The sequence below is a fragment of the Paramormyrops kingsleyae genome, chromosome 8, assembly GCF_048594095.1.
Source record: "Paramormyrops kingsleyae isolate MSU_618 chromosome 8, PKINGS_0.4, whole genome shotgun sequence".
NCBI lineage: Eukaryota > Metazoa > Chordata > Actinopteri > Osteoglossiformes > Mormyridae > Paramormyrops > Paramormyrops kingsleyae.
The window spans coordinates 11078880-11103920 of NC_132804.1; the positions used below are offsets into that span (position 1 = coordinate 11078880).

The 25041-nt window shown below is 41.5% G+C and overlaps 3 protein-coding genes across 7 annotated transcripts; 1 reads left to right on the top strand and 2 right to left on the bottom strand.

Moving 5' to 3' along the window:
* On the bottom strand, nucleotides 1-8950 carry LOC111857102 (taste receptor type 1 member 1-like). The gene is made up of 6 exons (XM_023837619.2): nucleotides 7005-8950; nucleotides 4421-4706; nucleotides 3589-4320; nucleotides 2259-2465; nucleotides 1402-1522; nucleotides 1-1315 (listed from the first exon to the last, which is right to left on the bottom strand). Exons 1-6 carry the CDS (start codon nucleotides 7247-7249, stop codon nucleotides 387-389), a joined length of 2520 nt encoding a protein of 839 aa, XP_023693387.1. The 5' UTR covers nucleotides 7250-8950; the 3' UTR covers nucleotides 1-386.
* Nucleotides 8951-9082: 132 nt separating this feature from the next.
* On the bottom strand, nucleotides 9083-18660 carry LOC111857103 (protein RER1). 3 transcript variants are annotated; one of them, XM_023837624.2, is made up of 8 exons: nucleotides 18538-18660; nucleotides 16516-16603; nucleotides 16048-16152; nucleotides 15421-15520; nucleotides 15039-15117; nucleotides 10825-10960; nucleotides 10628-10682; nucleotides 9083-9617 (listed from the first exon to the last, which is right to left on the bottom strand). In XM_023837624.2, the coding sequence occupies exons 2-8, from the start codon at nucleotides 16594-16596 to the stop codon at nucleotides 9607-9609; spliced, it is 567 nt and encodes a 188-aa protein (XP_023693392.1). In that variant the 5' UTR covers nucleotides 16597-16603; nucleotides 18538-18660; the 3' UTR covers nucleotides 9083-9606. The 3 variants fall into 3 exon arrangements, with proteins under 3 accessions (XP_023693392.1, XP_023693389.1, XP_023693391.1); XM_023837621.2 differs by having other exon boundaries at nucleotides 10571-10682; XM_023837623.2 differs by having other exon boundaries at nucleotides 10571-10682; nucleotides 18486-18655.
* Nucleotides 18661-20091: 1431 nt separating this feature from the next.
* Nucleotides 20092-25023, top strand: LOC111857063 (TAR DNA-binding protein 43-like). Of its 3 annotated transcripts, XR_002841287.2 has the most exons (7): nucleotides 20097-21019; nucleotides 21214-21377; nucleotides 21650-21790; nucleotides 21925-22095; nucleotides 22183-22267; nucleotides 23208-23357; nucleotides 24212-25023. XR_002841287.2 is itself a non-coding variant. In XM_072715199.1 (6 exons), the coding sequence occupies exons 1-6, from the start codon at nucleotides 20779-20781 to the stop codon at nucleotides 23300-23302; spliced, it is 897 nt and encodes a 298-aa protein (XP_072571300.1). In that variant the 5' UTR covers nucleotides 20096-20778; the 3' UTR covers nucleotides 23303-24115. The 3 variants fall into 3 exon arrangements, 2 of the variants coding, with proteins under 2 accessions (XP_023693314.1, XP_072571300.1); XM_072715199.1 differs by lacking the exon at nucleotides 24212-25023 and having other exon boundaries at nucleotides 20096-21019; nucleotides 23208-24115; XM_023837546.2 differs by lacking the exon at nucleotides 24212-25023 and having other exon boundaries at nucleotides 20092-21019; nucleotides 22183-24115.
* The last annotated feature ends 18 nt before the right edge of the window (nucleotides 25024-25041 follow it).

The window sequence follows — 25041 nt, forward strand, 5'->3', positions numbered from 1 at the left end:
TTTTAATATATCAGTGTGTATATAGGTTACATAATATTATGGGAATAGTACAGAAGACAGAACTATTTATTTGCGCGCTTGCTCGTAGCGCCACTGTGTGGTAAAAAAAAAATAATACACACGTAAATTATCAGGATAGACTGCGTTTAAAACAGATAGTCTAGGCTTTATAGGCAAACGGAAGACAGGCGGCGGAAATTAAAATTTAAATTAAAATATTAAATCATATTCATTAAAGAGAGCGTTTGTATTAAATGAACACGCATAGCAGACTTTCATGGATATCACAGAGGTAAATTAAAATGCAACATCACAGCACTAAATTCAAATGTAACATTCAGAAATGACAGACCTATCTGACGGACAGAAGTTTTCCGGGTGAGGTTTTAAGTGCTGCTGGACTGAAGGGTGTAACTCTGGATGGAAGTTTGAAAGTAGGCTGCAGTATTGTGGTCCGGCTTGAACAGGATGATGTAGCACTTGGGGAAAAAGTAGCCATAGAGCACGCCGTAGAGACTACAGAGGATGGAAATGGCGTTGACGGCGGCCGTGTTGCTCTCTCTGGCAGCTAGGTGCACAGTCAGGAAGATGGCCCACGATATGTAGAAGACGATCAGACTGAAGGTGATGCACTTGCCCTCATTGTAGTTTTTCGGCAGGTCGGTGCCCAGGTACGCAAAGGTGAAGCAGATAACGCTAAGGAAGCCCATGAACATGATGATCAGGTAGAAAATGGCAGCGTTTCCCAGTGTGCAGTCGAAGATAATCACCTTCTGCACCGTGATATCGATGGGACTGGGGCCACTGATGGTCACCCACATGACACAGAGGAACAGCTGCACCACGACGCACGTGGCGATGATGACCCACTGGCCATTGTCCTTGACCCAATACTCGTAGGACTTGGGCAGGTTGGTCGCCATCTTAAAGACGCAGAAAATCTGGAATGAGCGAACGGCGAGGCACGAGAGGCAGGCCGTGTAGCAGACGGCAAAGACGGAATTGCGCAAGATGCAGTGATGGGGTCCCGGCCGACCAATGAAGAAGAAAACGCTGATGGAGGACAGGCCCAGGCAGGTAAGCAGGAAGAAGCACATCTTTCCCCCGGCTGAGCGCACGATGGGCGTGTTCTGATGGTAGGCAAATAGACCCACAATCGCTGCTGAACTGAGTACCATCAAGGAGGCCGACAGCGTGATCCCTGCAGATACAAAGTCATCGCCTTGCAGGTATTCCGGGGAGCGCTTCTGGCACAGGACACTGCCGTCTTCAGACCACTCATCCTTCTCACATGCCACACAGGTGTAGGGATCCACTGTTGGGAAAGGGTCACAGTTTAGGGGGAGCCAGTAGGCAGTGGCTTAATGTGGGAAATGGGCAGGGCTGAAGCCAAACTGTCACCTGTGTAGTTGATGTATGTTCCATTTCCACAGATCTTGCAGTCAAAACAGCAGTTGTTGAAACTTGACTTCACTCTGCTGTATCCCGGTTTACAATCCTGTGAACACCTTAGCACAGGGGCCTGCAATTGCCCTCTGCTGGTCACTATGATGTACTGCAGCTTCATTGGGTGTACACAAATGATTAATCTGTGGGGACTAAGCTTGGTGAAAAAGTTATTGTTGTGCTGTCAAACAAGATACTGCTTCAGCACCCAAGCGTATAAATATGTAACCCATAAGTTAGGAGAAACAGTTTTTGTGTAAATATCTTAAAGAAATGCAAATTTTATGGCAACATATTTCATATTTCAACATATGTCATTTCTATGTCTAAAACTTTTTATCTGATCATCGGTTACCTCAAATTAAATATTTTCAGATTTTTTTTCTACAAAGAATAACACTACTTCCTACAAACTCTGTGATCATTTGTACAGCATGACTGTATTCTGGATCACAGCTGAGGGATCATAGCCTATATTGATTTATCTGACCAGACTGCAGCCCATCAGAACCTCTCTATAATCAAGAAGAGAAGCATTACTGTGAGGACCACCCAACACAGACAAGGCAAGTAATTGTAGAGGGAGTATATGGTGAGATAAGTCAGGATTCTAGTACACAATGCATCCAGGAACCACAACCCAAAGGCTTGGTCAGATCCAGTTATTCCAAATAATGTTTTCAGAGTTAAGGTGCTCTTCTATCACCTGATAACAATGCATTCTACAAAGATAATGGAGATTACAATTACAAACACAAAAAGACTCTCTGTAGCTCCCAGGTACTGGAAAGGCATTTGTTACGGACACTTACAGTTCCATTATTCTTCCAATGAATGAGCCGTGCATCAACACTGAAGTATTCCCTCTGCTCCCATTCATAAGAGCCGATGACGGTGTGCTGGCGGGAGCTCCAATCCCAGGATACGAGGTTGTAGCGGGCCGGTGGGTTGCCATGCTTATCAAACTTCATGGTTTTGTTGAAGAGAGTGAAGCTGACCTGCCTCAGCATTTTGGTGACCTGAAGTAAAGGCAGAACCTTCTAGGTCAATATCATTCCAGATGAAGTTATTAGGCCACAATCAATATCAGATGCATCACTAGCCTGGAAGTCCTGAACAAATGTGAACGAGCCCGGATCTATTTGTTTAGCTCAGGTGTTCTTTGGGAATTCCACACCTGACCTGTCCAGGGCTGCATTTCCCAAAACCTTTGTGGAGGTGCTATGACCACATGGGGTTACACTGGGGTGGGAGAGTCCCAGGGGCGTTGCTAAGCTGAACATGAGATTTTGCTGGGGCACAATTGATTTTAGGACAAGTAGTCACACTACCTCACCCTTGCCCAAGAATGCCAACTCTAACCACACACCAACTCCCCCAGTTACTTAGCCATACCCAAAAACCAGTCTCAGAAAAATAGCTACCCAACAAAGAATATGAAGAAAACTGCCATTTTCACTGACACACCAGTGAGAGCTTGAAGGCTTAACAAGAAAATCTGTTCCAAAAGAAAGGGAGTGAGTCGAAATCTAAATAAATGAAGAAAACGACTTTAGACAACCCTTCGTCAAATGAGATGATTGATTTGATTGGGGGCCTAAAAGAATTCAATGATTGGGGGCGAGGGCTTTTTGCTAGTCTGGCCCCTCTGCTGCCGATCGGGCCCTAGGCAGCCGCCTAGGTTTCCTATGCTGGCCTCAGGTCCAGTGGCCGATGAAGAATGCACCCCAGGCCATACAATTTATGTGGGCCAGAACCGCATTTCTGCTGACGAGTCATATTAGTCAGGTAGGTCTACAGAATAAAATGCATGCAGTGTGTGATAGTTTTATCTAAATGTTTGAAATGTTTTGTTTGAAAGGTTGTTTGGAAGGACTTTGCAGGTGTTGTATCTGGGCTTTTTTTTAAGTGAAAACATGAAACTTGAATTGGTTGTGTTTCTGTTTTGTGGCAACATGTGATATATCATTTATAACAATATGATGCATTGATCCCAGGATATATTAAAAAAAGAGAGTGAAAAGTTTGACAGGATGCCATGTCTCCCCCACTCAAGGAGCATAAAGCTGGCTTTAACACCTGTGTGCTGATAACAGCATCTATCAATCATGCATTCACTTCAGAGCAAGATTAAAAGCTTACTGTATGAGGATACACGGGCGTTGAGACATTGCAAGAAGTAGTTCCACATTGAAGAACCACGTGGAGTGCATTGGCTATGGCGTAAACAGCCGAGTAAATGGGGAAATTGTACGATGGGTCTTGATCAAGGATAACTTTTGGATCTGTGGTAAGACATTCTTGGCAGGCTTGATTGCACGACTTCACATTGGAGCAAGTTGCATTTGGCAATCGATCCATTGTCCTGTAGATGAAATTGTTAAATCCAGACAGCGGTCCATATTCTGGGATGGAAACACCCAAAATAACACCAAGGGTTTTGGCCCCATTATCTGTAATAAGGTCCTGGTTCAGAGACCATGTTTCACTGGCGATCCATATCTTCTGCACATTATTATTTATGGCGACCTGGATGAACGGTCTTACAAACTCAATGGTAGCAAACACCACGACCACGCTGATATTCAAGCTGTTTATCGTTTCAAACATTTTGCTGTACGTGGAGGTGTCAGTGGAGAGAATCCCTTTGTAAGCCAAACAAATATTAGCCAATGGGATCTGATTCTGGAATACAGTTAAAGCATCTTGGGAATAATCATCTTCGCTTCCAAAAAACGCGACCCAGTTCCACTGAAATTGCTGCAGGATGCGCACAATTGCCCTCACTTGGTAAAAATCACTTGGAACAGTCCGGAAAAATGAAGGGTAGAGATTTTTATTACTCAGTTGTACACTTGAAGCTGAGGGATTAACCTGCAAAATGGAAGAAACAGAATTACTTAGTGACGTTACTTAGCTTTATAATTGATGGAAGATGTGAGACTGTAGTGTACGGTGATAAACTTTAGTTTACCATGGGAATGAGGTTAGACATAAAGAGAGGTGCGAGAATTAGTGTTTTTGTGCTTCCAGAAGGGCCGGTTACAGATATCACTTTGTGCAAATTAGTGTTGAGGGAAATCGAGCCGTTTGAGGACAAGAAGTCGAGGGCGGCCCTGAAATTGAGGGCATCGGAGCAGTAGTCGAAGATCTCATAGCCCAGTTTGATGCCGGGCAGCAGGACACTGGAATTGTTGATCTCCTCCACGGCAAAACGAAACACCTGCATCTGCTGGTACCCTGATGGGACAAAGTCGAATCTGCAGAAGAGATAGAGATTACAGTTTGTTTAAATGATACTTAATTATCTAATTATCATTACTAATGCATTTTCTCCAGTTTCCTATGGACGCATTTCATTAGGCCTATGTTGGTTACTTATGAATAATAACTTATATAGTCTGCAATGGGCTGGTGCCCCATCTTTGTTCCCTGCCTTGTGCCTATAGGTTCTGGACTCCCTGTGGCCCTGATTAGGATAAGCAGTTACAGAAGATGGATGGATGGATGAATTTATACAGTCTAGCAAGATATTTAGCTGAAAAAGGTGCTGTAGCACTGTTTACCTCACAGTCAAATGTAAACAGTAACATTATCCGAAAAAAAGCCAGAAGGTTTTTTTCCATTTAATATATATTAAACATGTCATTTATGTTTCACTTTTAAGTGGAGTTAAGGCCCAATTCAAGTCCAAAGTCTCTGAGGGACAGGCCTGAATATAAAGCCGATACGAAGTTACATTATTTTTGTGTGGAGCTTTTCCCTAACAGCCATCCCAATGAAATCTAACTGGGCTGAAGTTTAAAGTCTTTGAAATAGAGTCTGAGTCAAAAATCTCTGCTACCAACTTAATATATATTCCAAGAGCTTTTTTTTTTTTTGAGAATTGTATCGAGTGCAGTGTACAGATTTAAGCTTAAAGCATGAACATAAAACATAGAAAAGACAATGAGTACTTTGCTGACTTCCTTAATACAAACAACCAAAAAATGCTTTATCTAAAATGAAATTCTAGTTTTATAAATGGAACTCTAGAACATTTTTTTTCTACGTTAAATGGCGATTTTTTTTACTTTCATGCTAATTAAAACCTAATCCCAATATGCTTAAATCTATATTTCCTTTAGCAATGAAAACATGATCGGATGCATTACAATACATTATAAGCAAATTTTTAACAATGAATTTGGCCAACCTGCGTTCCAGTTAAAATATTCTCTTAATTCAACATTAGCGGTAAACAAAATCTGCGCCAGTAATCTATTATGTTGTTCATGGTGCACAGCGTCACTTTAGGTCTGCTGTTGGTTCTCGTCCTGTCACTATATTTTTGTCCAAGTCTCTGCTCCGTGTCATATTAATAAATTCTGGTTCATATCCCCTTAGATAAGGCCATGTTATTCCAAACTCTGGCGCAATCAATACACGAACATCATCTTTTCTCTATGAAGGGCCTATTTCGGAGTTTTCATAATTTTGCATTAATGTCTGAGATCACAGAATCACACATTTTAAATCCTGGAGGGACTAGTTTCAAGATCAGTGAGGATTTATGAAAAGCAAGACCTTGCTCCTGCAAAAATCTTCAGCTCCTCTTTAGACTATGAAACACTCTTAATGTTCACGAGTCTTTATCCGGAAGTTCACGTCAAGTGTGAAGTCAATTCAGAAGTTGATTGATAGTTTATATTTAAGTGTGTTTATATGCGACTAATACATAGGTGTCGCCAACTCGAGTGCCCATCTCTGCTTACCAGCGTTACAGGCCTTTCTAGATACTAGTTTTAGATGCAAATCTGAAATTGTTTAAATTGAAATAACCTACAATTTAAATTACTGTTGTAAAATATGGAATAAAAATATTTTTGTTAAAATCACACATTTCCCATATGCGTTCATCAACGCCAAAATTAAAGAATAAAAAACAAAATGTATATAGGCTTATAATGGGTACAATGATACACTCAGAATGGCATGGCAAACTTCAAAATATATTAATAAAAAGTGCTATTTATTAAATACATTGACAAGTTATAAAATTTGACAATGACAACTCACCCAAAAATCAGATATTTAAAGTGTGTTTAGACGTTATTTTTCTGGGTAAATGTATTCAAACAAGCACACTGCCGTTGCTTCTACTATGCAGCGCCTGTCATGGTTTTATTGATGCAAAATTAATATTAAAATTCCGACTTAAAATGATAATTTGATAGTAGCAAACCACCACAACCGAAACAAAACTAGATTTTTTTTAAACAAACGAAAAGATATATAAGCCTTTTACATAATGTATTCAGTTTGGGTTTATTTGTAGGATAGTGCCTATTCACTTTACATTATCCCTGCCCAAAGCCCCCAGTGCGCAAGCCAGATGTGACAGTGGCAAGGAAAATCACCCTAATGGGAAGAAACCTTGGGAGGACCCAGACTCAAAGGGGGAGCCCATCCTCCAGGGGCTGGCTGAGTAAGCCAAAGGAAAAACATTAACAAAATCATTATTTATACAGTCTACATTTTAAGGCTACTTACTCATTTAAACAAGTACAACTGCTCACCTGTTGCACTGCAAAGGCGCCGGTAACCTGTTTCGCATGTCAATTGCAGTGTTGACTTCATGAACTGCAAAGAGACCCCCCAAAAGGTAGTTACCCGCCAAATTAAAATCGGGCAAAGGACAACCACCGCCTGCCACTGAGCAGCTCCAGCAAAGCAACGAAATACCTAACCTGAACCACGCAGTCATGGACATGGTCGCACAGGCGCCAGCCAAGAAAGACAAGCTGACTTTCTGGATCCGCATCTTACCTAAACTGGGAATCGTTCACTGAAGCTCTTCACATCCGTCCTACTCGTTTGCATTTATGCTGATGTATAGTTCCGCTCCAATGAAGCGTTCCTTACCCCGTCCAACCTAAACCACACGTCAAACTCTTTGATAGGCCAGAGAATGCAGCTCAGGAAATATTGATCTGAATTTATGCCCATAGTGTGTGAGGGTAAGCCCTGCATTTCACGTGCATCCTGGTGGGTGTCTCCAGGCTCACAATGACTCTATTAGCTAAACGGTTATAAAAGATGAATGGAGAGCTCAAATGTGCTAGAAGGACGTGAGGGAGGGACATTATGTTGACAGACGTCCTACATCTCTGTATACTTTGTCCGTTTCACATTATATGTACGCAATATGTACGCATGCTGCTCTCTGTGTACACGTCATCTGATCACTTAGGACTATCTATAGCCCCGAATATTTTAGCCTCGATGCCAATCTTCCTTAAATAATAAAAAAAAACACCAGGTAAATTTGACTTAAGCCCTGATCTTTTCAATAGCTAGAAACTCCCCTGGTATATGCACAAGAACGGTACCCCCTAGGATCAGTAAGATTTATCTTATATTGTCCTTATGCCTGAATTACGCGCTTGTCATATTACTAACAAATATCACATAGGCAATCCCATAATTAGGCCTACCTAATTAACAATGAGGTAGCGGAAAATCAGAGCAAGGAGAGGGTGGAGTAATCACGTAGAGTCACTACCATACTGTTTTTCTCCATTGCTTTGGCACATTTCATGAAACATACTTAACATTCTCAAGATAAGAGCATTTCTCAAAACAGTTTATGCATATAGCACACTATGGTTTAGCTGTAGAAACCTATAACTCCCCCAAAACAATTAACTCAAAAGCATGTCTGAAAAACAATTAATTCCACCAATGAATTGGTCAGTGCCACCAAAATAAAAAAGTACAATCAGTATTGTTTTAACAATGACAGCTAAAACTCTTAGATATATTGTCAAAATGGCAGTATATGTTCCTGAGCTCCACAATTCTGAATGAAAGCCGGTTCCCACTTTCTCGTTGTCAACGGCCGATGATTCTTTAGCAAACAGATACTTACTCATGTCAAACACCAGTTTTCATACTGTAATACGGGGCTCAGCCACGTTAAGTCCATTGTCAAAGAAAGCACTTGCACACCATTTTTCTTCAGATTGCAAGACAGTACAACAACACAAACGTCACACAGGACTGTATAAACACAAAAACATCAAAATGGCAATACAGGAACAAAATGACAACAAAATCATGTGCTATGAGAACCAAAAATGCAACAGTGCTACATCACTGCAAAATTACGGAATAACCTTTTAAAAGTTTGGTGACCCATTTTGCATGCGGTAGCTGATACAATGATCACAGTTTTGGGTGCGAAATTATTACAATGGGAAAACTACATACTGCATTTTGACCAAGACTAAAGCAACTGAAAATCGTGCCAAATGATGACAATTGTCCAGGATCGTCTGCACACACGTAGGCCTGCTGAAACTTTTGGAAATTTGTGTGAAACAATGAGAGATGACGCTCCACTATGCAGAAGTGACATTATGGTGTGGGGACTCCGCTTGCCGTTTGAGAAATGTGACAAAGCACTCGAGAAAAAACTGTAAGAGACACATTGTAAATCTGTGGTTTAGGCAAAGTGCTGGATTAGGATTTTAGATTTACCAGGGAGGTGCTTTTCATGCCACATTTAATACCATTTCCTCTTGCAAATTCTTCATTTGCAAATCTTAGTTTTCCATATTAGAAAAGTATGGAGACGTAACACTGCGCACAGAGATAGTGAAATCGGTTTTATTTTCACTGCTCAGCCTTAAGTTCTGAAATTAGCGTTGATATCCAATACTTATCTGACATAATGAACAACATATAAGATTAAGATTTGGAATGAATATTACACAATTATTAAAATAATCTTTTCGTGTTCTGCAGTATTACAAGTAGAACTGCATCATGTCGTTTCCTCCATGTGATGAGTATCTTAATGTCTACAGCATATACGCTTTTTCCTTTTTAAATGGATGGGAAAAAATAAAAATCAACATTTGAGCATGGGGTACTTTTATGGTAATTTTTTAGCCTATCAAATTATGTAACACTTAAAATTAAGAAGTCATCAACGCAATCCAGTGACCAGGATTCCAGGCATCTCAAATTCAGGAAAGAAAAAAAAACAAAAAAAAAAAAACCACCAAAGATCTTTAGTTTTATCACGAAAGCTCCGGCGAAATGAAAAAGGCCAAAAATTAAAAAATCAGGAGTAGTTTACAACTCTTTTCAGTCATTAAAAGCTCCCAAGTTTTCTTACGTGTCTTCTGCAAAGGAAAAGAGAAAAAGGCGTTTGGAATGATCAGATGATACTGCTTGAGATTAAAGGGTGATCAACGACGTAACACACACAAAACTTCATGAAAAGCCGCGCATTTCACTCATGGTCAGAATTAAAAAGCCAACAAGATACAAAACTGAATTAAGGAATGTATTTATACTGATCAGGGAGAACGGTTTGATTTTAAAATAACAGTGATACAAATAAAATGTGTTCATTTGCAAGACAACAGTGCGATTTAACTTTTCCCCAAAGCATTTAAATTCAAATCTGCAGTGCAAACTGACTTTGTACAGCTTTCTTACAGCTGAAAGCGTCAACATAGCTTGACACTATTGAAGGAGAAAACACAGCATCGAGCTGAAGCAAGGGAAGCGTCCTATGGTTTAGTTGAGGATCCAGAACAACTGCGATGCTTTTTTGCGTCTGTGTGCAGGGATGTGCGCTGGAGATGATGGAGACTGTTACATTAAAACCGTGGAGAAAGAGATAATACTAACGGATTCAAAACTTTGCCGAAACACTCACAGAAGATCCACAAAATGAGGGGGAAATGTTTACAGGCAGTTAGGCAAATATGTGAGCGACAACTGGACCAAGATCGCTGGCGGGCTGGATTTCCAAGTCAGCTTCTGAAAAGGCTGTGGATCTGAAGTGCTTGCCTGCAGCCAGACCTAAGATGCTCCTACGCCGCCGGCACTGAACCCCCAAAACCATTCACAGCTAGCCTGCACAGTGAGGAAAGCTGTGCATTTCTCTGCTGGAATATAAAGCTTTCCAGCTGCTCCCCATCCAGCTCCAAGAAGGAAACTGTTTGTATCAAAGGCATAATTTGTTTACAAAATCTACCCCCACCCCATCTATCAGTTAACACTATCAAGACACCCACCCACCCCGCCAAATTCCCTCCCATACCCATAACATATTTTAAATGATTACTTTCGTTTTAGATGGAAAAGTTTTAACTAGCAAAAGTTTTCCCTGTGTCCTCCTTGCCTCTGTAGGTCCTCTTGCCATGTGTGAGGGGTAAATATCTGTACTTGATCATATGCTGTAGAAAAACAAGAAGAAAAAAAAGATATACATTGAAACAAAACAAGATTAAAAAGAAAAAAAAAAAAACACTTCTAATGACTCAAAATTCTCCCCAGCACATTTTAAGGGTTGGTGCAGACAAGCTCAAGTTTGGTCACCTTGATCTGTCTCTTCATGGTGATGCAGAAGAGCATGATGAAGTATATGACGAGAATTGGCCAAAACACCGGGACGTTGAAAGCATCAAAGAAGGTGCAAACCATCGCAATGACGACCCCTTTTGTGGCAGAGTACCTGTGAACAGGAAGAGCAGAATGATGTTTTACACCGAAGGACGGTGCTTGAGAACTGGCCACAAGTTAACAACAAAAAAACATGCTGCATTGCAAAACATAGGACCGATACAACAGCAGCCATTTGTAGAAAAACAAGGGAAATTTGCAATCTATGTATCAAGCCTGCTAAGCCATCATTCCCATGCAATATTTACATGAAGACCATCCCATTACGCCTTATGATGTTTTCCCACTAACCACCAGCACTAATACCAGTCAGAGCAACCTAAACAAGAATGACTCAGCGTTTACAAACCTACCAGACACCCACTGCAATCGAGCAGGAACTGGGCTATGCAACTGATTTGATGTAGGTTACTGGCAAATGTGTAAAACTCAACAAATGGATGTTAAGCTGTTTTATACAGCCTAAGATTTCTTAGCTGAGGACAGCAGTAAACTTGTTGGGAAAATACAACAAGTCTGAGAATTATTTATGAAATATGGAATAGGGAAAACTTCGTTAAGCAGCCCTGTAGCTAGGGGTTCAATTTTCAGCTCTGCTCTGTGCGTCTGGAGTTTGCATGTTCTTCTGTGTAATCTTGACCAGGATCTGACATTATAGGTCCATGTGTACGTTTTCCTTAGTCTTTCTAGGATATGTGAAGCTATTTAATGATCAATTTTGCATATATAATGATCCCTATAATAAAACTAAATTGCGGTAGGAAGACGGATGTGGTGTGACTTAAGGTATACTCACACTAGAGTGAAAACATATTTGCCTCCCATTCAGTTCTATTCTATCTGCTCGAGGCAAATGGCAAAAAATTTGCTTCTGGTAGGGAAGTGAATTCACAAGGCGTTTTCACTCTGGGCTCATTTAAATGAACTCTGACATGTTGCTAAACCAATCTGGTGTGGAATGGGCAGTGCAAAATGGAGCAAGATACTTATTTAATGCACATTTACACTGTTATGACAAGAAAATACCATCACATTAATCCCTTTATGCTCATGCCTACTTGCATACCAGTTATGTCAATTCCTGCTTAGAACACATTGCTAACATGCTTCTTCTAACATACCTTGCCATAATTAACCAAATTTCTACCATGCCGTGTATACATACACACACATTATATATAATGCATATTACATACATACATACACACACAATATGCATTGAAGAGCGCATACAGAGCTCATGCAAAAGCAGTGGCGATAAATAGTTTTATATAGTCCTAATAGTTTTAACATATACTAGATAATCTTGAAAAGGAAACATCAAGTTTTCCTACGACAGGGTAAAAATATTTTAGTGTAACATATTGTGCTTATTGTCTTAACCCAGCTATCACGGTTCTTCTGATGTGAGAATTGCATGTGCATAACATATCATGCAGGCCGAGAGCTGCAGGTGGCGCAGTGCGCAGCGTTGTCACTACACACTGCCCCTTTGTGTGTGGGGTTTGCATGTTCTACCCGCATGAGTGAGTGTGCACCCAGCAACCGGATGGTGCCCCAGCAGAGTCCTGCACGGGTCCACTTCTGGAGACCTGCACCCGCCCGCACCCGTGATTATTTCAAAGTTAAATCCGCACCCGCCCGGGCCCGTTAACATTCCGCCCGTTACCCGCCCGTACCCGATGATAAATTACACACTATTTTTTCTATGCACCTCTCAACGTGACAAGCGCTAGGCCTACACGAATTTCGAATTGAAACGAAAAAGTCCGTTTAACACAAAATCAAATCAGATAGATCTAAGCTATCCATACTGTGACTAGTGTGAAAGAGAATAATAATACAGAAGAACACGACAACACGCTTCAGCAAGGATTCAGACGTGTATGTGAATGTGTGAGGTGGTTATCTAATGGTGTGTTTGTTTCTCTCTCGGAACTCGGAAATTCCGAGTTGAGTGACATCACATCCGACAATCTCCCGTTCGAGCTACCACATCTCGGAACAAACATGGCTGCCTCCATGAACACGCTGCTGTGTGTTGTTGCTTTATATTTTAGCAGATTTGGAGTGAGATTATTTTTTCCGAGAGACAAACAAACAAGAAACATGAACTAGTCAAACCACATTAAAAGCTTTATAAAATATTTTAGCACATTCATAGCAATATTCTTTTTTCGAGAGGCAAACAAACTACAAACAAACCAAAGACACTAACAAGTCTGGTAAAAATCTGATATTGCATGATAGGATACTGTTTACGGTCATGATATGGTATTCCCTAAACTGAACACGTGCATTTACATTTATAACTATTAATACATTTAACAAAATAAACATTTTTAAAGATTTATAAAATAGAATTACTGTTGAGCCGCCATGTTGAAATTACATCACAGGGGCAACTCGGACAACATTTCTTGTCCGACATCAACGTCATAAAAAAGGCGTGTTTCCAACGGGAAGTGACGTTTTGTGACGTTTTCATCCGAGTTCCGACTTGGAGAGAAATAATTGAAAGCACCATAAGGTACCCCCGACATATTGAACACACTGTGATGATGACAATTTGTACATGATAGTCTAATACATAGATATTTTCACTTATATGTTATTTTTGCAGGCTACAATACTGTTTTGATTGACCTGCTACCCGCCCGTGTGTAATGAATTACCCGCCCGTAAAACTCCAGAACATTAAAATCCGCCTGTTTCAGCAACTATCTGCGGGTACCCGACCCGGTGTAGGACTCTGTGCCCCACCCAGATTTGGTTCCTGCCTCACATCAATTGCATATACAGTCAATCTTGCTACAACACATATTATCACACTGCAAATTCGTTCTAACGTGATTGATATATTAGTACCCAAGTCCAACACAATGCAGAATTGCATTTGTAATTGCATGTATTTTCAGTCAGAGAGAAAAACGCTATGCGAACTACAACGTGACAGACATGGCCTTAGGGAGAAACAGTACTTGCACGCAAAAACAGCTATCCAAGTGAACGATAGTGATGTCGCATTCGTAAATGAATCGTGAACCTGTTCTTTTCGGTGACTCTGTCAAATCGGTTTTCAAATCTAAAATAATCAAACATTTTGTACATTCACGCATTGCACGGGTCAAAGTCTTAGATCCTAAAAATCTAAAAATATTTGACAAATAATCATATTAAAAGCATAGCAACGTTTTTAATTCACTTACATTTGCCTTTCGTAGACTAACTAAAGCCATGTTACTTTCAGTGCCCCTCCACATACCACAATCCATTGCATTTGTGTTGTGTGCAAACCTGGCCACATGGTGGCCGTGGATCACTACTCCTGGCTACTGTATTTTCAAACCCCACTGGATGGTGCTCTCTGTTCAAAAAAAGGGTTCAAAGGATGCCACAAAGTAAACCAAGAGCACTATCTAGTGGGGTCAAAGAATATAGCAAATGGTTCAAGAAACATCGTTTTGGTCATCACTACTCTTGACTCTCAGCAATCGACAAGTTAACGAGTTAGGTACGTTCAGTTGTTGAAGCCCTGAATAGGCTTATGTTATGTTATGTTGAAGCCCTGAATAGACTTATGTTCTCGAATGTTGAATGTGCCCTTGCCTGTGTCTTGAGTGAACCCTGTCCAAAACTCTCATGCCTCTAGTTATTGAGTAAACTACTCACCATGTGCTTTATCGTCCGGTGTCAGACTTCCCTGTGTTTCCCTGTTATGTGCTGTTTGGCATTTGTTTGGTGCCTGTGTTAGTCCTTTGAAGGGTTTAATAAAAGGACATTCTTTCTCCCTAAAGCAAGCTGCCTTATGTCTTGCTGCCTCAAAGCTTTGGTCTGCCAGACGATATGCTACTATTTTTTCTTATTCAAAATACATGTAAATGCATTATTGGTCAGTGGTATCACTATTTTTATTTAATTCATTTCAGTTGGCGTAAGTTGGTAAGTTTTGGAGTCACATTCCCCTAAACCTATTTTTCCCATTGGATATGTGTATTTTAATACTTGATTATTATTGTAATTGATTGTGCCAGCCCTATTCAACAGTTTAGTTTCAAACCAGATCAAGACTAATTAATATCATGGCCAATGAGAGGCTGTAGGGCGTGTGTGATATGGAGGTGGCTCACCAGAATTTGAATTCGGGCAGCCTTCTGATGAATGGCCGAAACTCTTCATTTTGCTTTGTGGGCAACTCCGGTCCTTCGTCTACAGGAAACACAACACAAAGCCGCAACATAAACATAAAAACCAAGACATCTCAGGAGACAAAGACTCAACTGGAATGATTTTCATGAACTTTCTGAATAGAGGCGTTGAGAACACTGTACCTCGGGGAGACCTAATGGAACAAATTTTAATAATTTGACTATATTTCAATAGCTCCTAAACGCTTCAGGAACGCTGATCAGCATGCATTTTCATTTATCCATCACATATAAACAAAAAAAAGTGTGGAATAAGTACTGAACAATTATCCCTTTGAATTGGCTACCAAGCAGTGTAACTTGCCTGTGTCCTCCAGGAGGGATGGGTCCACTTTTGGCGACAGGAAAGCGATAAACAAGTTGAGATGGTAGATCCCAAGAGCATAGGTGACTATGTACCATCCCTACACATGAAAGAAAACCTGTGTAACATAACCCATAGTTTACCTAATGCATCAAATTTAAACCCCTCTGCCCAATCAGAGATGGGCAATTACCCCCTTGTAGACCTCCATTCCAACACATGCAGACACCTGAGGGGTGAGACCTAGCAGACACCTGCTTCATATTGCTCCATGAGCAGCAGGCTTCATCGAGACACAACATGCTTGGAAGGCAGTGCTCTGTGCTCAGGTCTATCCACAGTCCTCCACGTACCCAGCCAACAGCAGGTATTGCTGTTAAGTCAAGAGAACCTATCAGACTCCCCAGCCCAACCCCCAAGGCCTCCACACCATATACGGTTAAGTCAGAATAGCGGGGACTGAACCTAGACTATGCCTGCCAGATTTAAATTCTTACACACAGATGTCACGAAAATCAGGCTGACATCTGTTTTACAGCCAACAGAGGTGCTCGGAAGGAAAATGCAATCAGGAATCCAATATAAAACAAGCTGCACATTTAAAATAAAAGTACAGATGTTCATTACCTGCAGTAAATACACTCTGATCATGTAAATAACAATTAAAAGAATGGTGAAGATCCACCGCATTGCGGAGAAGGGTGTTGACTTGTCAAGCCATGACTGATAGATCTAGTGGGGGGAGAAAAAAAGGGTTACATATTTAGTGCGCTTACATGTGGTCACCTAGACAAAGTATATATTAAACTCCTAACGGACAAATGGCAGAATCTTTGCGTCTTTTAAAATGAGTGGGACCGTCCATCAGATTAGATCAGTGGTGGCCAATCTTATCCGCAAAGGGCCGGTGTGTATGCGGGCTTTCGCTGCAACTCCCTAATTAGGTCACTAATTAGAGGACTGATTGGCTGAAGAGTCCTCACACCTGGGTTTGAACAGCTGACCTACAGGTTATCCTAAAAACCTGCACACACACCGACCCTTTGCGGATAAGACTGGCCACCCCTGGATTAGATGGAGGCGAGGAGGACGCACCTGACCAAGCCGCGTGAAGAAGCGACCGATGACTGATGGTTTGCCATGAATGGCCTCCCCAACGCTGTCACCCTCTGACATCCTACCTCTGTAAGGGAGACGTAAACATGACTTTGCCCGCGGACCCAGTTTTATTTCACATAAAAAAAGACACTTTTATCCAAAGTGATGCAGATAAAAAAAAAAGCAGGATCAGCCAATCGCTGGACAAATTGGGGTTAAGACCAGCAATGAAATCACTCTGCCAACCACGGGATTTGAGAAGCTTCCAATGGTCCCACACACCAACCTAAAGTGCAACACGTTATAAAAGATGAACAGGTGAAGCAGGTAATTCAGGGGTCTCCAACTCCGGTCCTGGAGAGCTACTATCCAGTCGGTTTTCAATCCTACCTGGCTTCTGATGAGCCACACCTGGCCCAGGTATTTACCTGAGAACAGGTGTGGCTCATCAGAAGCCAGGTAGGATTGAAAACCGACTGGATAGTAGCTCTCCAGGACCGGAGTTGGAGACCCCTTATGTAATTTTTTCCAACTTTGGTAGTTCTGCTTCAGGGGTGGGGGACAGTTTGGGTCTCAATATAACCCCTGATAACCTCCATATCCACTGGTGCAATTAGCAAAATCATATATTTGCATAATGTTACACACTTGAGATGTTGTGTGTATGTATCAATTAAATATTCAACATGCACATAGCGACTAAAGCATTACTAATATTACTGCGAAAAATCTTTACATGACAGATTATAAACTCTGTATTAAGAGATATTCAAAAGTGTGTGAACTGGAATACGTGCTGTCATCAACTTCACTACTTAGACCAGAACTAAATGGCTTATAAACCACATTTATGCTTCTCTGTACACAATAAATGTTTCACTGGTCCTATAAATCAGTTCAATTCAATATTACCTTTCAGACATATATATATATATTTTTTGGCCCTTTGCTACTAAAGCTTTTTATCTTTAAATATCTGCAGTATTGGCGAGAGGGGTGTTGAATCAATACCATCAGGCCATTTCACTGCTCTTTGTCCTCTACGACTTGGTTACCGATTTAATGTTAATTTGATCGTTTTCTCATGGTGCTCAATTTGGATATCTGGTCGGTACATTTAAGAGAAGGGAATTTTCGTTAAGCCCAGGAGGGAAGGAGGAAAGAAGGAACCAAAACAGACCATGTGCTACACACTGCTGTTAAAGAGGCTTTAAAAACCATTTATGCGTGTTTTAGAAAACGTCCATACATAAAACCATACGCTAAAAGACAGTGGAACTGCAAAAGGGCAACCCAATTCTGCGGTCTTAAGGAATAATATGGACACAGTCTATCAAGCTGCCTCACAACATTAGCTTATCTAGCTAACTATCACCGGGCATTTACTGTCAGAAGGCCATTTTTTGCAGTATCGGAATAGCATAACATTTTTCAGCATTTTGGACAGCCTGCTGGTTTAGTGATTAATTGGGTTGCTCGCCTGTTGTGCACAATTTCTTGTGTAGCCAAAAAAAGACGAATGTCTTGACACCTCATCATACAGCATTTATCACCTATTCGGTTAACTGTCTCACATTAACCTTCGTTAATCCCATACACTTCAAAAGACAGATTTTGCTTATATGTCTTCATTACCTAAAAACGGTCAATTCAAATTATTTTGACTATTACTCCCACAATGAATTTGGGGAGCCGCTGTTAATTGCCATTCTTGTTAACGTGGGTAGTGTAGTTCATATGGCTCTACCTTCCCAGTCAAAAAAACACCGAGGTCCATTCACTTGAACTACACGTACCGTCTACTCTTGCAAAGCGTCAGTTCGTTTACGGCTGGGCATTTTACGACAGCGAAAGCGATCGATTCAGAGACGAGATGTTTCTAGGACCGAAGTTGTTCATTCACAATACTATCAGCCAAAGTTCACCTCCGACTTGATATGGAAACACAGCAAAGATCCCGTGCGTACCTTTTTTAGGATTAAAAAATGCCTACGACTGCGAACGGACTGATGCTCTTACCCGGCGATGTCGTTGTGTCCCTACGCTTTGCGGGATTGCCGTCGCGTACGAGCTCCCTGAAAGTGATCCTCTGTGAACACGTCAGTACTTCCGCGAGGACCGCCTTCTCTGACAGACAGACTTAATAGAGCGCCGAGCCCGGGTCGTCGTCACCATCATAATTATAAACTTTTTAATACAACTATACAAGTTGTGTTGACATTCAAAATCACACAGTCAAACAGCAGAGTACTCGTGCAATATTCACATTGTTTTAAGAACTTATCTACGACGAATTTGGTCCAGTGGAATATGATAATGCGTCTGAATTTAAAGGCCCAGTCGATTTGTTTTGTTTTGGGTTCTTTTTTAATCGTATTTGTACACTAGATATTGAAAATGACCCCGGGAAATATGGGGAGCTACAAATTTATGGTTGAAGTTGCGGAAGTGGATCAGCTGGTTCTGCTCGGTGGACTTTTTAGGGGAGGTGGATGCCGTCAATGAAATCTGGATTCAAAATTTGTGTATTTGTTGATGTTTTACACAATTTACAGGAAGTTGGACATTATTTACTACACGATAAAGAGATCATTAGATCTAATACAATAAGTGATTGTATGTCACAATAATATAGTACATTACCAGCTGTGTTACATTTCTAATAATGTACTAATGTACTAGGCTTTATGACCTTGTAGTCAAAATGCATCATTAATGTATCATTCACAAAATTTATTCTTTCATGCCGGCAGTTGGTGGGAGTGTATATTAAAAATAGACATGATTTTCTTTTTTTACACAGATCCATAACTTTCAATTTTTACAGAATGATTTTGTAAAGTATTAATATATTATTTATAGATTTCTCTTCTAGTTAAATATCACATTCATTAAACTGATGGTTCAGATATGTTCCATTATCTTCCATACGTAGCCAAACCTCATTGTAATTAAGATATGCCAAAGCAGTACTGCAAAAAATAATTACTCTACTTTTATATTTACCCTTACACCCAAAAATCAGTTTACTATTTCATGATACAGCTACTATTTAAAAATCAATAAAACCTGCCAATTACAACACAGAGGGGTGTCGACAAAGAAAACGTCAGGGAGTATGAGTATAACCAGTTTAAAGGACAAATTTTCATAGATTGTGTTCTTTACAAATTTGACATTCAAAAAAGTAACAATGTTCTTATTTCTTACTGAGCTTAAACATGAACAAGGTCAATAATTCATGAGGGGCAAAATCTAAATCAAACAAAGTGTCTAGTTGTATAAACGAACAAAATAGTTACCGTTGTTTTAATAAACATCGCGGAGAATTGTTAAGGCATAATTATATACCTCGAAGCAAGCAGTTATGTAACAGCGCCCTCAAGAAAAATTACACAAATTACCCCAGCTCCGGGATATGAGTACACAGTACTTCTGTATGTTTTCATACACCCTTAACATACGCTTTTTAAGAAAAAATTACACTATTTGTCATAATGTGGCATGGGGCCCTTTAGAGAATTAATCGGAGATACCATTTAATCGGAGGTTTAATCGATTATTTTTACTGGGCGATACCATCGCGCGAGCAGGAAAAATGTTTAATTTTTTGATTGATCGAATGGACTCGAACCCAATCGAAATTCGAATGAAACATTTTGGGATGAAAATTGGGGGTGTTGTAGGGAAATTGTGATATCTGTGGAACAGCAGTCTGACTAGTCGGAATTTTGTAACCACGTCTTCTAATTTATTGTTTTGCTCAGGAGAGGAATGAGCCCAACCCACATCGAAGACGTAATTCCCCTCAATGACACGGGAGGCCATTTTGAGTTGAAGTTTGCGGAGAAGGGAATCAGGTTCTTGTGGCGGATTATCTCTGTGTTTTTTTTTTAATTGTGGAGGAGCGGCTCGATTGATCTGACGGGAGGACCATAGTTAAAAGTCGAGTGTGATAGCTTGGGGGATTGATTTTCAAAGCTGGGTCCGGAGAGGCTATCCACTGATATTTATATGCGCACGCGACACAAAGGAAAAGTGCTTTCCATTCATTTCGAAAACGTGCTTCGTGTTGTCGGCCTTACATGGCCGCGCGTTTTAATTAACTGGATTTTATTCTAATTAAGAAAAACTTGGGACTCATGCAGTGGTAAACACTTTCAGATATTCGTTTTGCTTTTTCTTTTGTTGCGTCTTTTTCCCTTCCGCTAAAAAGAAATCAAGGTAATTAGAAGCGATCCGAACCGGCTGCGTTTGAAAATGGCCGAGCTGTACATTCGTGTTGCGGAGGATGAGAACGAGGAGCCCATGGAGATCCCTTCTGAGGACGACGGCACAGTGCTGCTGTCCACCGTGGCGGCGCAGTTTCCCGGGGCGTGCGGCCTGCGCTACCGCAGTCCGGTTTCCCAGTGCATGCGCGGCGTGCGCCTGGTGGAGGGCATCCTTCACGCCCCCGAGAACGGCTGGGGCAATCTGGTCTACGTGGTCAACTACCCTAAAGGTATGCATTGGATAGTGCCATCAGATGCAGTGTGATTGTTAAATTCGCGCACTTTCAGTGCTGGGCCTGTTTATGAACATTCTAATCATTATAATGTGGCACGGTTTTCTTGACGATCTTGTCGCAGAAGCGGGCGCCGATCGAGCGATTAGCGTTGTGTTTGGGTGGTCGGAAACACGTCTTTGGCTATGCAGATAACAAGAGGAAGATGGACGAGATCGACGCATCCTCAGCGGTGAAGATCAAGAGGGGCGACCAGAAGACGTCGGACCTTATCGTCCTGGGCTTACCGTGGAAGACGTCCGAGCAGGACCTGAAAGAGTACTTCAGCACCTTTGGGGAAGTCATTATGGTGCAAGTGAGTAGATTGATGCAAAAGAACATACCATTTAGTTAGGAAAAACTGTCACAAAGTTTCCATAAAGTTAGTTCCATAACTTGCAGTGTTTTGTGATTTTAAAACGGCAGCATCAAAATAGAATCTTCTTGGATTATTAAATTGAATTCACTGCATGTAAACACAACTGCTTGGGAGTAGCATTATCAAAAGTTTTAAGGTCTGGCTGCATGATGTTAACAGCTAGATTAGCTTGGGTCTGGACGTGTTGATCAATGGGCATCTCTTTCTAGGTGAAACGGGATGTGAAAACCGGGAATTCCAAAGGGTTCGGGTTTGTGCGCTTCGCGGACTATGAGACACAGGTGAAGGTGATGTCACAGCGGCACATGATCGACGGGAGGTGGTGTGACTGCAAGCTTCCGAATTCCAAGGTGACTTTCGTTCCACAGCACTTTTCCTTGTGGTTTGGACCTCGTTAATGAATGACCTGTGTTTGCTAAATGGATTGTCAGAAATGTTGAGGAGAAATAATGTGTAACTTCCAAATTTCTCTTCCCCATCACAGCAAGGCCCTGATGAGCCCATGAGGAGCAGAAAGGTGTTCGTTGGCCGCTGCACGGAGGACATGACTGCTGAAGAGCTGCGGCAGTTCTTCATGCAGTACGGCGAGGTCACTGACGTCTTCATACCCAAGCCGTTCCGGGCCTTTGCTTTCGTCACCTTTGCTGATGACCAGGTAACCCAGCCTGTTATCGACGGACTTACCGCGATAGGAGTGTCCCACAGCTGTGCCTAATCGTCACCTTGTCTTATTGGCTCACAGGTTGCCCAATCCCTGTGCGGGGAGGACCTGATCATCAAAGGGGTCAGCGTGCACATCTCCAACGCGGAGCCTAAGCATAACAATAGTAGGCAAATGATGGACCGGGGTCGATTTGGGAACGGAGGTTTTGGAGGTCAGGGATTCGGGAACAGCCGCAGTGGGCTTGGGAACAGCACTAACAACATGGGCAGTGGGGTGAATTTCGGGGCCTTTAGCCTAAACCCTGCCATGATGGCGGCGGCGCAGGCCGCTCTGCAGAGCAGCTGGGGGATGATGGGCATGCTGGCCAGCCAGCAGGGCCAGTCCGCCGCGTCGGGCTCCACCCCTGCCGGCCAGACTAGTACCACCCGCGACCAGAACCAGTCCTTCGGTTCTGGCAGCAACAGCTATACCACCGGTTCTGGGAGCTTAGGCTGGGGCACAGGCTCCAATTCTGGCAATAACAGCAGCGGGTTCAGCTCAGGCTTCGGCTCCAGTATGGAGTCAAAGTCTTCGGGCTGGGGAATGTAGCATGACCTTCCAGGTTTAGTTCTAGGCTGTATGGTAAGTATGTTTTTCTTTTTGTTATTTGAAGAGTCCCAGATTCCCTGAGGTTAATTTCTGAATATCGTCGATATTTCAATGATTCCTGCCTGTCTCCCCCCCCCCCCCCCCCCCCCCCCCCCTTAATGGAAAGTGAATGTTTATCCTCATTGGCGTTAATCTGAACATGATATGATGTCAGAGTGGTTGAAATCACCTGTTTACTAATAGTCTGAACTGCAACGCTACTTCCCACAGTGGTTTTCCTTTTATTTTAAAATTTAACTTTTGTTAAAAACCTTCTTTGGCACACTAGACCATGACCGGCTTATATATATATATATATATCAGTATATGAAAATGCATGAGTTAATTTCCAGTTCAACCAGTGATGGTTTGTCTGGAGTTTAGTTTTGTTTGCATTTTTTTTCCTTTTTTTTTTTTTTTTTTTTTTTTTTTTAAAAGTTTTATGGAAATCGCCTTCATTGAAATCTCTCCTGCAGTTCACCACCTCTTTTCCAATTTCCCGGGAAGAAGTCCCTCGTTGGCAGCAATGCTGGAGAGATCTCACTTTCAGTTCCCCAGTTCGCACGTGTAAATGCTTTGTCATCACAGGCCGCTGCTGCCTCACTCTACATATTCTGTTTTAGACGGTGGGTGTTGCCTTTTTATCCACTTTTTTTCATGGAAAAAAAAAAAAACAAACAAACCCAAGTCCTTTTTTTTTTTCCCCCTGAACTGTTGACGAAGAATGAGTGGGATTGGAGGATGGGTTGGTGGTGGCCAGGGAGTGAGAGTGAGCGAACGAACGGAGAGCGGGGGCGAGAGGAGAGAAAGAAAGAAAATGCAAAGCACGTGTGGAAAGGACTGTTTGTGCGATGAGACAGAGAGAAGCGGCACCTAATGACTGCGAGAGCTTGGACGAACTTGTAGCTTTTGGTGCGCGAGTGTGATCGGGGGTCACCGGATGGCGTGTGAGACCATCGTGAAGACATTCGATACGCTGTTACCCCGGAGATGCCTGCCATGTAGTCTTTCTCTGATCTCTACCCCTTAGTTTAAAGATTGAACATAAAAAAACATAGAAATCAATGTAGTGGAATGTTTAGCAATACGAATATGTGTACCTTTCCTTGCTATATTACGATGTGAATGCTGTGGCGTGTGTGCTTTTCTTTCCTGTCATTGGCCCATCTGTGTGACCATGTGACTCGATGCCGGTGATTGTTTGTCCTGGCTTGGAGGTGCGTGTGTGTGTGGGCGGGGGGGGGGGTGCTCCATGTGAGCTCGGTGTGTTTTCACTGGGCATTTGTCGGTGTGTTTAGAAAGACTGGTTTTGTTAAGTGTGTTTGCATTTTTCTATGAGCTGTCAATCGAAAGGCCGTTCTCAAATAAAGTTAATTTGAATAGGCGTTTGTCTTTAATGTTGTTTTTTGTTTTATTTTATTCTTTGACAGTTTGATTTTTAATTGAAATGCACAAATCCTTATTTAATTCGCATATCTAGGCACTTCGGATACTGCTACGCCGGGATGGCACCTGAATCCAGAGACGCCTGAAGACCCAAGTTGGAGTTTCGATGGTCACATCAGTAACTGAGGGGATAAAGCTTGATGCCGTTCCCTGAATAAGGGGTCTTCTCTGCTTTTTATAACGCAATCCCTGGACATACCTCAAATTCAAATGGACAGTTTAGAATCGGAGGGAGGGGCTGGCCACTCTAGTCCAAATTCCTTTTTGAAGCCAACTTTAACTTGGATATTTTTTAGAGGATATGGCAATTTAATGAATCTTTCAGCAGGAATATGTTTGGATATATTTGATTTCTACGTCTGTTCAAAATTTACTGGGTAACGTGGTTTTTCTTATGTTTTTGTTTAAATACACTGTTATTGGCATATTTTGCTGTCACTTAAAATGGGACTAAAATTTATTGAAGTATTTTGTGAACCCACAATGACTATTTTTGTGGTAAAGTATTGATTTAAAGCCAATCTGCATCTTGTTTTTTTATTCAAGTTATTGTAGGTTGTTTTGGTTTCTCTCTTTTGACTGGAATGTGAAATTGCACAAAGGGTTCACCTGTTGAGATTGTATTTTGCACAGGATATAAGGCACAGAAGGTGATGCCATCTGCAGTCTGAATTTTTGTCATGCGTCCTCTGGTCTTATTTTAACCCCTTGAATTGTATTTTTTTTAATTCAAACATGTAGTTCTGACTTGTTTTAGATGCACCACTTGCAGTGCGTAAAGGATCACTAGTGTAATGTATTGCAAGGTTTTGCAATTTAATAAACTTTTTTTTACAAGCATCTAAATATGGCTCTCAGCCCATC

What these genes read in the sequence shown, in the direction of transcription:
- LOC111857063 (XM_023837546.2), top strand. Translation starts at nt 20,779, where the DNA reads ATGGCCGAGCTGTACATTCGTGTTGCGGAGGATGAGAACGAGGAGCCC. An exon ending in GGGAAGTCATTATGGTGCAA is followed by an intron (nt 21,378 to 21,649) that starts GTGAGTAGATTG and finishes ATCTCTTTCTAG; the next exon opens with GTGAAACGGGATGTGAAAAC. An exon ending in GCAAGCTTCCGAATTCCAAG is followed by an intron (nt 21,791 to 21,924) that starts GTGACTTTCGTT and finishes TCCCCATCACAG; the next exon opens with CAAGGCCCTGATGAGCCCAT.
- LOC111857102 (XM_023837619.2), bottom strand. Translation starts at nt 7,249, where the DNA reads ATGCGGATCCAGAAAGTCAGCTTGTCTTTCTTGGCTGGCGCCTGTGCG. An exon ending in ATTGGAAGAATAATGGAACT is followed by an intron (nt 1,523 to 2,258) that starts GTAAGTGTCCGT and finishes GGGCAATTGCAG; the next exon opens with GCCCCTGTGCTAAGGTGTTC. An exon ending in AACATACATCAACTACACAG is followed by an intron (nt 1,316 to 1,401) that starts GTGACAGTTTGG and finishes CTTTCCCAACAG; the next exon opens with TGGATCCCTACACCTGTGTG.
- LOC111857103 (XM_023837621.2), bottom strand. Translation starts at nt 16,596, where the DNA reads ATGTCAGAGGGTGACAGCGTTGGGGAGGCCATTCATGGCAAACCATCA. An exon ending in TCAGAGTGTATTTACTGCAG is followed by an intron (nt 15,521 to 16,047) that starts GTAATGAACATC and finishes TTTCATGTGTAG; the next exon opens with GGATGGTACATAGTCACCTA. An exon ending in CTGCCCGAATTCAAATTCTG is followed by an intron (nt 10,961 to 15,038) that starts GTGAGCCACCTC and finishes TCCTGTTCACAG; the next exon opens with GTACTCTGCCACAAAAGGGG.